The following is a 13,619-nucleotide window of genomic DNA, read 5'->3' on the forward strand; positions in this document are numbered from 1 at the left end:
GCTGAATGAAGCGTCATAGAGGAGGAGGGTCAAGTTCAAAGGTGGCCGTGCTGCGGTCTCACACATACTGTTTTCTTGACCTCCTGTGTCTTTAAGCTCCTCTCACGCTCACTGTCACTCTCTCTCTCTCTCTCACACACACACACACACGAGCACGTCCAGTACAGTTAAGTCTCCACAGAATTGGAAGCAGCTGTGTGTTTGTTTGGAAGCACATTTCCGCGTGCGTCATCTGTCTCTTCTGTGTGTGTCCATGTTATGGAGGATGGTGTGTTGTCACGATAAAGGAAAACCATTTGTATTGCCCAGGTTAAAACTCCATAGATTCAGAGTATGAAAAAGTGTATTTTCTCTACAGAAACGGTGTGTTGTGTAACGTGTGGTAGAGAACATGGCAGAGGTATTTAGTGTTTTGGTCTGAAAGCTCAGATTTCACTGCCCCTTGCACTGCTGCAGACCCATACTGTAGCTAAGGGATTTCAAATAATCAACTAATCATCAAGCTTTGATTATTTGAATCAGCTGTGTAGTGCAAGGGCAAAAAAGAAACCGCGAACCCAGGGGGGACCCCAGGACCGAGTTTGGGAAACACTGCTGTAGCTTCAGTACTGTATTCTACTGCAGACCAGTACTGTACCTTCAGTACTGTATTCTACTGCAGACCAGTACATGAATGCCTTTTAGAACTGAGTGAGGCCAGTTTCAGCCTGCAGGATGAAACTGCTGTTCTCAGCAGAGAACATGAAAGCCCACCACAAGTAGACAGAGTTGGGAGTACACTAGATTACTTTACAGAGTGCTTGTCCCAAATGGAACCCTATTCCCCATATAGTGCACTACTTTTGTCCAAAGCCCTATGAGCCCTGGTCAAAAGTAACATTGGGACGCAGCCAGTGAGTAGGCCTAGTCCTCTGTACTGTTAAGTCATATTTCTGATTTTAAGATAAAGAAATAAAACATTTGTCGTTACTGTAGGTATTCAGTGATGGGCCTGACATCCCCATCACATCGCTCCGGCCAAACACCACGCCCACTAGCGTTTCTTCCCACGCTTGCACACACACGTTCGTTTTACTATCCTAGTAGGGACCAAACAATTCAAAATCCTATTTTCCTTAACCTAACCTTAACCCCAAAACCCTAAACCTAACCCCTAACGCTAATTTTAACCCTAAACCTAACCCCTAAGCCTACAAAAGTATTTCTCCTTGTGGGGACCGGCGAAAAGTTCACACTTTGTACGAATATTCCTTGTTTTACTATCCTTGTGAGTACTTCTGGTTCACACACCCCTAGGCCTGTAGCGTTTAAGAGAACATCTTCTCACATTATGGCACTCCGGAACAGATCCATCTAATAGGTCACACTTTGTCATCACACAACAACCCATATGTAGTGGTGTGCTGGAACCTGGAAAAGAGTCGGGGGCACGGGATGTTCTGTTTTTGTTCCCCTCTGACTGTTTGCTCTCGCTCTCTATGGGACCTCTTCTTTTCCCTGTTATTCCTCAGTTACACTGCCCTGCCTCAGGGCCAGCAGACTGGGGGGTTCTACCATAATGAATAGGATTGAATTAGTTTTGGTTGTTGTGAATGCATTTTAACACTCTTCCTCCTCTCCATCGCTCCCTCTTGTCCTGCTACACTTCTCTCTCTGTCTCTCTCTCTCTCTCTCTCTCTCTCTCTCTCTCTCTCTCTCTCTCTCTCTCTCTCTCTCTCTCTGTCTCTCTCGGTCTCTCTCGCTCTCTCGCTCTTTCTCTCGCTCTCTTCCAGTATCAGTGAGAGCTTCCTGACAGTGAAAGGCGCCGCCCTCTTCCTGCCCCGGGGAAATGGCTCCTCCCCTACCTCCGCCTCCCGGTTCTCTCAGCTCCGCAGCAAACATGCAGGTACAGTACGGAGTACAGACGTTATGGGAAACGGAGCATGGTAGCTTCATGTCCAGATCAATCAATGAAATGTATTTGATAAAGCTCTTTTTGACGTCAGCAGTTGTCACCAAGTGTTTACCAGTTACCTGGCCTAGACCGCAAAGAGCAAGCAAAGCACGGTGGCCATGAGAAACTCCCTAATTCACGTTTCAATTAGGGGAAAGACGAATGAAAATATGCCAGTGATAAAGCATTAGTGTGACGGAGAGAAGACATGAGCTGATTTAGCATTTACTAATGAGCAGCTATGCTAATTATACTGTAAATGCCATAAGGATGCTATACCGAGGAATGGGACAGTGTGGTGGTGGTTATCATGGGTACACATAGAGCGCAGTGTTAAGAGTGTGTGTGTGTGTGTCTCCAGGTGACCTCCAGCAGCACCTGCAGACCATGTTCACTCTCCTCCGACCAGAGGACAACATCAAACTGGTGAGCACACACACCTGCATGATCAAAGATCTGGTCTTCACACTTCCTTTTCTTTACTCTCTGTACTTCTCTCCTTCCCTCTCTCCTCTCTCTAGGCTGTACGGTTGGAGAGTACCTTATACCAGGGGACTCGCTACATGGTGGTGGTCTCCACTAACGGCCGCCAGGACACAGAGGAGAGCCTGGTGCTGGGCATGGACTTCAGCCCTGCAGACAGGTGTGTGTGCGTGCGTGTGGACTCAGAGATCGTATTGAGCATGGACTATCGTAGAGCAACGTGGTGTAGTAACACAAGCTTATTTTGTGTGGCTCTTCCAGCTCGTGCTCGGTGGGGCTGGTTCTCCCCCTATGGAGCGACTCACTGATACACCTGGATGGAGACGGGTAAGAATGTCTCTCTCACATACACACCACACTGACAGGAACACACTCATCTCCACAGATGTGTGGTTCAGAGGAGTTTGAGGAAAAAGGGACCTTTTGTAAATTCTTGAGTGCTTATTTGACTCTCTCTCTCTCTCTCAGGGGTTTCAGTGTGTCCACTGATAACAGGATCCATGTATTCAAGCCTGTGTCAGTGCAGGCCATGTGGTGAGTATATTTGTTACTGGTTTGTTTCCACTATGCTAGCTTTAATGTCTGATACACCTCTTCTTTGTTATTTTACCTTGATCTTCTCATCAATGTCACATTCTCACCCCCTTCTACCCGCTGTCTCTCCATCCCTCTCTCCTCTCTCCTCTCCCAGGTCTGCTCTGCAGTCGCTCCACAAGGCGTGTGAGGTGGCTCGTTGCCATAACTACTACCCCGGCAGCCTGTTCCTGACCTGGGTCAGCTACTACCAGAGCCGGGTCTCCTCTGACCAATCACGCATCAACGAGTGGAACGCCATGCAGGACGTCCAATCACATCGTGCTGACTCTCCCGTGCTGTTCTCTGGCATGTGAGTGTCACAAACACACTACATAACGTGTGGGACTCTTTCCGCCCCTATGGGTTGTGATACAGCCTGGAATGGAACCAGGGTCTGTAATGACGCCTCTAGCACTGAGATGCAGTGCCTTAGATCGGGAGTGTTTTGCCATGTGTAATCACTACATTGGAAATGTTAATCACTTGAGGTCCCATGATAAACACATAAAAACCGATGCACAGTAAAACAAAACGTGTGTAGCTCCTAGCTACATGTATTGTTCAGATGTTGACTGAGCTACAACCAGCACCACGAGTCTTCCCATAACGTTTTGCAAAGAGCTCATGTACAAGCTCTGGTCCTCAGGGCTAACTATCTGTCATGAATCAAGTTCTTGTTTAACTGTCTAATTGGGTGAACGTGGATTAAGAGGGAGGATTTTAACATCAGTGCTGTTTCTATGGACCTGAAAGTGACCTTGAAATAGTTATTGTTGAAATCTCATGGTGGTGCTGGAAATGTAACAAGCTAGCACAGAGCCACTGTTACATTCCCTGAGCTGTTTTACCACAGTCGTGTCCACTACACAACGCACACGCCACTACACATTCACAGGTATATACCACACAATATTATATACCTCTGGTTTATGGCCTGAAAAAGGGTGGAGGGGGAGGGGTTAAGAAAGAAAGATGGAAGGGTCCGCGTCTCGTTTGAAGTCAAGGAGGGAGGGTGATCTCACACACTTCCACTGCCTGCTGTGTGTTTCCAGGCCGACAGAGAGAGAGAGGACGGAGCGGCTGATCAAGACTCGTCTGAGAGAGATCATGATGCAGAAAGACCTGGAGAATGTCACCTGCAAAGAGGTGTGTGTTCAGAACATGCTGTCATAGGTTATAGATTCTCTGTTAGTCCCGTGGTGGAAATGCACGTCATGTGTATGAGCATTTAACCCGTGTGTTCCGTCCAGATCCGCACAGAGCTGGAGGTACACATGGTGTGTAACCTGTGTGAGTTTAAGGAGTACATAGACAACGAGATGATCCTGATCCTGGGCCAGATGGACAGTCCCACTGAGATATTCGACCATGTTTACCTGGTAGGTCTGTCTGTCTGTCTGTCAGTGAGGGTCCCAGTGAGTATGATGAGGGGTTAACATGGCGCCAGGTGCATCACCAGGTTGTGGTTACTGACTGTACACATCTGTTGAACCTGTACTGTTTACCTGGTAGGTAGATCTGTCTGTAGGTCGGTCTGTCTGTCTGTCTGCCTGCCATTCTCTTCTCTGATTCTATCCCTGTCTTTTCTCTTTTAATACTTAACGCTGTAGTACTTAACGCTGTAGTACTTAACGCTGTAGTACTTAACGCTGTAGTACTTAACGCTGTAGTACTTAACGCTGTAGTACTTAACGCTGTAGTACTTAACGCTGTAGTACTTAACGCTGTAGTACTTAACGCTGTAGTACTTAACTCTGTAGTACTTAACGCTGTAGTACTTAACGCTGTAGTACTTAACGCTGTAGTACTTAACGCTGTAGTATGCTGTAGTACTTAACGTGTACTAACGCTGTAGTACTAACGCTGTAGTACTTAACGCTGTAGTATAATCTGGACGCTGTAGTACAACGCTGTAGTACTTAACGCTGTAGTACTTAACGCTGTAGAACTTAACGCTGTAGTACTTAACGCTGTAGTACTTAACGCTGTAGTACTTAACGCTGTAGTACTTACTGTGTAACTGGTTATTATTGTTGCCAATTAAACCGACTTCCCCTGACCTAAAAGTGTAAAGGGACATTGGGGGGAAAAAAAGCTGGACTGGAGTGGAACTGATCTCATAGTGTTTTTGTTTCCCTACAGGGCTCTGAGTGGAATGCATCCAATCTGGAGGAGCTGCAGAACAGTGGGTAAGGCCTGTTCTGGAGAACTACTACTCCCATACTGCACTGCTCATAAAATTCAAAACCTCAATTCTATTTACATTGCCTACACATCTATAATGACAACCTGTCCACATCTCTCTCTTTCCCTTCCCTATTTTTCTCCCTTCCCTTCATTCCTTCCCCTACGTATCCTTCCCCCTTTCCCTCCCTCCCCATCCTCTCTCCCTCCCCATCCTACCCCCCTCTCTCGCTCTCCTCCCTCCCCAGTGTGCAGTATATTCTGAACGTGACAAGGGAGATTGACAACTTCTTCCCAGGTGTGTTTGAGTACCATAACATCCGTGTGTATGATGAGGAGGCTACAGACCTGCTGGCCTACTGGAACGACACCTACAAGTTCATCTCCAGAGCCAAGTGAGTCACTACTGGACTGGCCGACTGAGTCTGACCTCTGTGGACATTAGGCGCTCTCTCTCTCTCGCTCTCTTTCCCTCAACTCTATCGCTCTCTTTCCCTCAACTCTCTCGCTCTCTTTCCCTCAACTCTCTCGCCCTCTTTCCCTCAACTCTCTCGCTCTCTTTCCCTCAACTCTCTCGCTCTCTTTCCCTCAACTCTCTCGCTCTCTTTCCCTCAACTCTCTCGCTCTCTTTCCCTCAACTCTCTCGCTCTCTTTCCCTCAACTCTCTCGCTCTCTTTCCCTCAACTCTCTGCGCTCTCTTTCCCTCAACTCTCTCGCTCTCTTTCCTCAACTCTCTCGCTCTCTTTCCCTCAACTCTCGCTCTCTTTCCCTCAACTCTCTCGCTCTCTTTCCCTCAACTCTCTCGCTCTCTTTCCCTCAACTCTCTCGCTCGCTTTCCTCAACTCTCTCGCCCGCTTTCCCTCAACTCTCTCGCTCGCTTTCCCTCAACTCTCTCGCTCGCTTTCCCTCAACTCTCTCGCTCTCTTTCCCTCAACTCTCTCGCTCTCTTTCCCTCAACTCTCTCGCTCTCTTTCCCTCAACTCTCTCGCTCTCTTTCCCTCAACTCTCTCGCTCTCTTTCCCTCAACTCTCTCGCTCTCTTTCCCTCAACTCTCTCGCTCTCTTTCCCTCAACTCTCTCGTTCGCTTTCTCGCTTTCTCTCAACTCTCTCGCTCTCTTTCCCTCAACTCTCGCTCGCTTTCTCGCTTTCTCTCAACTCTCTCTTTTTCTCAACTCGCTTTCTCTCAACTCTCTCTTTTTCTCAACTCGCTTTCTCTCAACTCTCTCAACTCTCCTCTTTCTCTCTCAACTCTCCTCTTTCTCTCAACTCTCTTTCACTCACGTCTTTCTAGAGATGGTCTGTATTTCTCTCCGCCATCTTTCTATATCTGTCTCTCCCATCTTTGTCTGTCTCTCTAACCTCTCTTATCTCTGTGCTCCTATATCAGTCCCTTAACCAGTTCTAGTGTGTGTGTGTCTGTGTTAAATAATGTGTCGGTCTGTGTCCCTGTAGGAAAGCGGGAGCTAAGTGTCTGGTGCACTGTAAGATGGGTGTGAGTCGCTCTGCCTCCACGGTGATAGCCTACGCTATGAAGGAGTACGGCTGGGACCTGGAGAGAGCATTCAACTACGTTAAGGAGCGACGTGCTGTCACCAAACCTAACCCGTCATTTATGAGACAGCTAGAGGAATACCAGGGCATACTGCTGGCCAGGTACACACACACTGCACTAGCTAACACACGTACACACACCCCAAGACTGCATTCTCTCTTACTTACACAACATACCCAGTAATGACATTCTAAGCAGATATGTTAGTGTTTGATGAATGGGGAGGAGACGGGTTAAAGAAGGATTTTTATGCCTTGAGACAGTTGAGACATGGATTGTGTATGTGTGCCATTCAGAAGGTGAATGGGCAAGACAAAATATTTAAGTGCCTTTGAACGGGGTATGGTAGTAGGTGCCAGGTGCACCGGTTTGTGTCAAGAATTGCAATGCTGCTGGGTTTTTCACGTTCAACAGTTTCTCATGTGTATCAAGAATGGTCCACCACCCAAAGGACAGGAGGAACCTACCAGAAATGAGTAATTAATATATATCTCTTCTCTCTATTCCCTCTTTCTTTGTCTTCTTCTGTCACTCTTCCCTCTCTTCACTCCCCTCTCTCTCTACCTCTCTCCACTCCCCTCTCTCTCTACCTCTCTCCACTCCCCTCTCTACCTCTCTCTCTCTCTCTCTCTCCACTCCCTCTCTCTCTCTCTCTCTCCACTCCCCCCCTCTCTCTCCACTCCCCCCTCTCTCTCTCGCTCTCCCCCCTCTCTCTCGCTCTCCCTTGCTCTCCACTACCCTCTTTCTCTCTACACTCCCCCCTCTCTCTCTCACTACCCCTCTCCCCCCTCTCTTTCTCTCGCTCTCCCTCGATCTCTCTTGCTCTCCGCTACCCTCCCCTCTCTCTCTCCACTTCCCCCTATCGCTCTCTCCACTTCTCCCTATCGCTCTCTCCACTACCCTCTCCCCCTCTTTCTGCCCTCTCTCTACTACTCGCCCCCTCTCTCCACTACCCTCTCTCTCCTCTCTCCCTCTCTCTCCCCTCTCTCTCCCCCCAGTAAGCAGAGGCACAACAAGCTGTGGCGTTCCCACTCAGACAGTGACCTATCAGAGCACCACGAGCCGCTGTGTAAGACCGCCCAACACCCCCACACCCTGGGCCGCTCCGATCCCCGTAACCAGGGTAACAGCCCCGCCACCCCCTCACTGCAGGAGCTGCTGCAGCCGCTGGGCACCCCCTCCAACACGGGGCAGGTGGTGCGGTCCATCTCTGAGTGTGGGACCCCCTCTAGTGCAGGGAAGGTGGTACAGTCCAGTAGCCAGCCCAATACTACTGCTACCCAAGAGAATAACATGGACACTAACCAGAAGACTAGGACTGAAGCTCTGTTGACCTCCACAACTGGAGACCAGTCAGTAGGCACTGGGGACCAGTCTTCTCCTACTGGCGACCAGTCTGCTCCTACTGGCGACCAGTCTGCTCCTACTGGCGACCAGTCTGCTCCTACTGGCGACCAGTCTGCTCCTACTGGCGACCAGTCTGCTCCTACTGGCGACCAGTCTGCTCCTACTGGCGACCAGTCTGCTCCTACTGGCGACCAGTCTGCTCCTACTGGCGACCAGTCTGCTCCTACTGGCGACCAGTCTTCTCCTACTGGCGACCAGAAGCCTTCACCAGCAACAGTTACTACTGCCTCCACTGGTTCCCAGGCCCAGGGGGAGTCTGTATGTTCCCCGTCACCCCCTCTCCAACGGCCTGTGTGATTCCGAGGAGGACCCCTCGACCCCGCCTCTCCCCCAGCCGCGGGCGGCCACCGTGGTGCCTGACATTTCTACGGTAACTGTGGCGGAGACAGTGCCTGTCGGGCGCCCTCACCCACCCCCCTCCCTTCACCACCTCCCCCTCTCCCTTCCAACCCCCTCCGATGCAGACAAGACTCCGAAAGCCAAGGAGCCGTCCACCACCTTGCCTAAGGAAAAATACTCTCAGCCACAGGTGACCCCATCAGTGCTGGAGTCATCGTCGATGACCCCGGAAACAAGCACACAAACAGCAGGACCACAAGAGCCGTCCACACCAGTGCCTGACAAGAAACTAGACTGTGACCAGCGGTTACCTGGGGCATGTTTGGACAGTTCAGCATCCCAACAACCCTCCAGTATTGAGGTACTCATCATTAGCCAGCCCAGTGCCCCCCCCCAGGACCCTGCTGCCGGGGCGGGGGGGTCCTCGGCTCTCAGCACAGACCACATCAACTTCTTCAGCGCCAGAGAGAAGTTCCAGGGTCTGACTCAGGACGGGAGGACCCGTTTCCTTTCTGATCAGGCACTGCAACAGACACCTCAGCCCATACCCAGGGATCCAGGACAGGAGCAGCAGGAGGACCCCTCTGCTGTGGCGACTGAGGAGGGAGAGGAGGAGGAGGTCGAGGAGAGGAAGAGGGTGAGACTATTTTAATGATGAATTTGATCAAGTCCTGTGACATGAGTCTTTGCACTGTACTAAAGGCAATCAGTGTTTCATTGATTTTAAATTTTACTATCTGTAGTTGCAATACAACTGTTCCACACAGAACTTGGACTCTTTCAAGTGGAGTAAGCATGTTCATACAGAAATACAGAAACGGACAGTTTATTACCCCGTTCACGAAAACGTATCGCTCCTACAGAGACAGTGAGTCACGTAGCTGTGGCTTGCTATATAAAGCAGGCAGACAGGCATCGAGGCATTCAGTTACTGTTCGATTGAATGGGCAAAACGAGTGACCTAAGCGACTTTGATCTGGTATAATCGTCGGTGCCAGGCGCCGGATCCAGTATCTCAGAAACGGCTGGCCTCCTGGGCTTTTCACGCACAATAGTGTCTAGGGTTTACCGAGAACGGTGCGATAAACAAAAAACATCAAGTCAGCGGCAGAGCGGTCGAAGGAGAATGGCAAGAATCATGCAAGCTAACAGGCGGGCCACAAACAGACACATAATGGTGCAGTACAACAGTGGTGTGCAGAACGGCATCTCGGAATGCACAACTCGTCGATCTTTGTCACAGATGGGTTCCACTCCTATCAGCTAAAAACTGGATGTCAGATAGCCTAGTGGTTAAGAGCGTTGGGCCAGTAACCGAAAGGTTGCTGGTTCGAATCCCCGAACCGACTAGGAGAAAAATCTGTCTGTGCCCTTGAGCAAGGAACTTAAGCCTTATTGCTCCTGTAAGTCGCTCTGGATAACAGCGTCTGCTAAATCAGGGGTTCCTAAACTTTTTCACTCAGGTCCCACCTTCCAGCATTGGGTAACATCCCGCGCACGTGCCACGTCTATTTCTATGGGCACAAGCACTGTTCATAACACAAACTGTTCACACCCTTCTTGTTGGAGGAGAGAGTTTTGCGGGTTAAAGCTTATTTCCTGCAATTCTTCAAATTTTTTCATGGGGTGCAAAGAACGTTTTGCAGATTTAAAGCTCATATTCTTGCAATTCTATAAATTTTGCCATGTCTAATGTGTATTCATGTGATATTTGAGTGACTAAAAATGTACAACAAAATCTATGGGCAAAAAAACCCCCAAAATATTAGCTAAGATGGGCCCGTCCGATCTGCAGCAACTGCGTAGTGCACGTTTCTGACTTGTAGAATCCATGCCCCAAAGAATTCTGGAGGCAAAGGCACGTCAGACCCAGTACTATGTAGATGGGTGTACCTAATAGATTCAGTTGTGAGTTTTGTGTTCTCCGACATCGCCACCCAGTGATGTTAGAGGGGATCTTAAGGAAACTATCTTTGGCTACCAACTTACAAGAAGACTACATCTATTTACTTTCTTTAACTGATTGCTGTTCTTTTCTCTCTTCTGTCTCTCAGAACAACATCGTCTCTGTTCACCTCATAGTCACAGAACTGGAGTCCTTGATGCACACTGTGATCCCTCCCCCTGGCCCTCCCAGCCAACATGAGCCTACTGCTTCCCAGGACCAGGAAGTGGGTCAGTCAAACCAGGAAGTAGAGGGCAAAGATGCAGAGTCACAGCAGGAAGTGGAGGATATCAAAGAGGAAGTGAAGGACAAAGCAGAAGAGATGGAAGCAGTCTCCAACTCTCCTCCCGCCCCTCACTCTGGTGATTGGGCGTTGGGCTCTGTGCGCCGCGTCACCCAACAGCTGGAGCAGCGAATGAGGCACGACTCCCCTTCCCCACCTCCACCTTCCCTCCACCCGACCCACCCCCATCGTCGCTCCCCTCTCTTCCCTCACTCAAGAGAACACTCCCCTCCTGCCTCTCACCCCCTCCCAGAGACAAACTCCAACCCCCAGAATGCACCACTCTGCCTGCAGGGGTCAGAGGTCAGCACTATGCAGGAAAAGGAGGAGGATGGGGGCTGTAGTCCTATGGAAGATGGAGGACAGGAGGCTTGGAGAGAAGGTTTACATGAAGACAGTGGCCAAACGCACAAACACAACATTACTGATGGCAGCCTTGTATCTACCTTCCACCTTCCACCCATCACCCCTCTCCACCCTACCCCCATCACCCCTCACCACCCTACCCTACGCTCCGCCCTCGCCCCCCTCTCATCCATGGATATCCTGTGTCTGGAGGGGGTGACAGAGTTTGAGTCGGGCACAGACTGGGACAGTCCCCCGGGTCGAGGACCCCCCGGTGACATCATCATGAGGGAGACGTGGGAAACTCTGCGGGAGCTGGGGGCGTTCCTTCGCCAGGTGAGCGGGGGCGGAGCCAAGGTGTGGGGGGAAGGTGTGGAGGCGAGGCAGAAGAGGGTCAGGGGTGGCGACCGGCAGAGAGCCAGGGAGGTGGAGGCACGGATTCGCCAGGCTGGGCTGACCCCGCCCTCCCTGATGAAGCGCTCTGCCTCATTGGCTAAACTGGGCTGCCTAGAGCTGTCGGCCAATGACCTGAGTGACTGGGAGATTAGCCCCACCTCTCCGGTGACACCCACTCTGGAAGCCCTCCCTCCTTCGGCAGCAGCTGACGAGTCCTCCAAGAAACTCAGGGTGCTATTCCACAATGCCCTGTGTCCTTCTGTCTCCACCAGCAGGCAGGAGTCCCTCAGGAACAGAGCGGAGGGGCCTTGTGAGAGTGGACACACCCCATCAGAACACTCGCGTTCTCCTACGTCCAATCAGGGCTGGCAGAAGGGGAAACGTCCTGACTCTGGCCACGCCCCCTTGCTGACGCCCGACCTGATCTCCGTGGCAACACGACAGCAGTATGGAAGGACACACCCGCTACGCAGGCTGAAGAAATGGACTGTCAGCACCCTCTACCACACTATGTGATCCTCACAGTGTGTGTGTCTGAGAGAGAGAGCGCCAGAGACACAATGATGAAAACTGGTTAATTTCTTTCTGGAACTATTTGAAAGCTGGTCAAACGCCAGCCACTTCCCCGAGCCCCTCCACCTTCCCTGGCAGATTGTAGAAAATCAGATGGGTCTACAATATGCTGGCCTCTGGGATCATTGGAAGGCTAGATGGATTATATTGATTTATAGCTAACACAAAGCTTATCTGTTCAGGGCGAGAGGGTGTTGTGGGCATCATGTATGTAGTGACTTCTAGGATGTGTAATGTTTATTGTTGCATACTGTATGTCTGTAGTGTGTTTTTAAAATCATTTTAGGATGTGTGTGTTTAATATCTTTTGGAGTCTGAACTGTGTGGGGCAGAATATCTCCATATGGATATTTATGTTTTTAAATAATGTTTGTCACTTTTTTTGCACATAATAGGAAGTGTGTGTGTGACTGAAAAGTGCAGTTCTCCCTTCCCTTTCGATCAGAAATAACAATGGGGAGGTTTCTCAAATGATGCACTTTACTGTTGTCTTTTTTATGTATGGTTCCTACTCTTGGGGAGCATGCTTAATGTGAGTTAAAATTGTGTGTATTTTAGTGTAAAAATGATTTTTGTTTTAAATCTGTAAATATCCTCTTTTTTATTATGTGCTTATTAAACTGTGACCAATAAATAATGACAACTCCGACTGTTTCTGAATAGGACAAAATACTTCTCTTTACAGTATATATGAAATGTATAGAGTGACGACAGCAACGTTGAATTCAACAGAAATGGTACTGTATGGAACGAGCAGTTGAAAACCGTTGTGATTAGGGTGAGGGCAGATACCATACGGTGTGCTGCGTGAGTTTTGAGACGTCAGATGTTCACACCCATATTAAATCAGGCCACGCCTCACCGTCCAAACGGGAGCAAACATACCTGCAGTTTCACCAAGTGTCGTTCAGGACAGACCGTGCTGCGTAGCAAACGTTGACCCAGTTCTTCCTCTGTCCTCCATACCTCTCGAAGCTCATTGGAGGAGGAAGTCAGAGGGAAGGGGACCTTGGATCCTCTCCTCCAGTGTGCTTTGAGAGGAATTGAGAACTTAACTACTGTAGTAATGTCTTCAGACACAGCCTTTTGTTTTCAATGGACATTCAAAAGACACATGGTAATGGCATCTTTTTGTAGGCATTAACTCCGCCGTGGTTCGTTGGAGAAAGCCTATGGAGAAAATGAATGGCAATTTTGGATAAATGCCAAAAATAAGGTCTGTGGTAAACACAGGCTTAGGAGAACGTATATGTTTTGTTTGATAATCATTAGCTGTCACTTTTTGTGAAAAGCACAAAACTGCTATTATCTCATAGAACAAAACTTTAAAGATCTCCTAAGACGGAGTTAACCCTCAGACCGTATTGTCGGCGTTTATTCCAAAACCCTATTCTTTCCCCATTCATTTTTCCCATGGGCATGGCTGAACAAAAATATAAATGCAATAATTTCAAAGATTTTACTGAGTTACAGTTCATATAAATCTATTGAAATAAATAAATTGGGCCCTAATCAATATATTTCACATGACTGGGCAGGGGTGTAGCCATGGGTGGGTATAGGCCCACCCAATCATAATTTGTTTTACCCCACAAAAGGGCTT

The 13,619-nt window shown here is 49.2% G+C and overlaps 1 protein-coding gene across 1 annotated transcript in view; it reads left to right on the forward strand.

Annotated features, from left to right (window-relative positions):
- LOC121542000 (protein phosphatase Slingshot homolog 1) overlaps positions 1-12,665 on the forward strand; it is a 44,450-nt gene extending 31,785 nt beyond the window's left edge. The window contains 14 exon segments of the mRNA XM_041851420.2: positions 1,773-1,885; positions 2,295-2,359; positions 2,455-2,576; positions 2,678-2,743; positions 2,885-2,950; positions 3,108-3,302; positions 4,045-4,138; positions 4,243-4,371; positions 5,135-5,181; positions 5,425-5,571; positions 6,629-6,829; positions 7,727-8,420; positions 8,422-9,111; positions 10,529-12,665. Coding sequence (XP_041707354.2) covers positions 1,773-1,885; positions 2,295-2,359; positions 2,455-2,576; positions 2,678-2,743; positions 2,885-2,950; positions 3,108-3,302; positions 4,045-4,138; positions 4,243-4,371; positions 5,135-5,181; positions 5,425-5,571; positions 6,629-6,829; positions 7,727-8,420; positions 8,422-9,111; positions 10,529-11,959 — 4,060 coding nt within the window. The 3' untranslated portion in view covers positions 11,960-12,665.
- The last annotated feature ends 954 nt before the right edge of the window (positions 12,666-13,619 follow it).

The sequence above is a fragment of the Coregonus clupeaformis genome, chromosome 27 (assembly GCF_020615455.1).
Source record: "Coregonus clupeaformis isolate EN_2021a chromosome 27, ASM2061545v1, whole genome shotgun sequence".
Taxonomy (NCBI): Eukaryota; Metazoa; Chordata; class Actinopteri; order Salmoniformes; family Salmonidae; genus Coregonus; species Coregonus clupeaformis.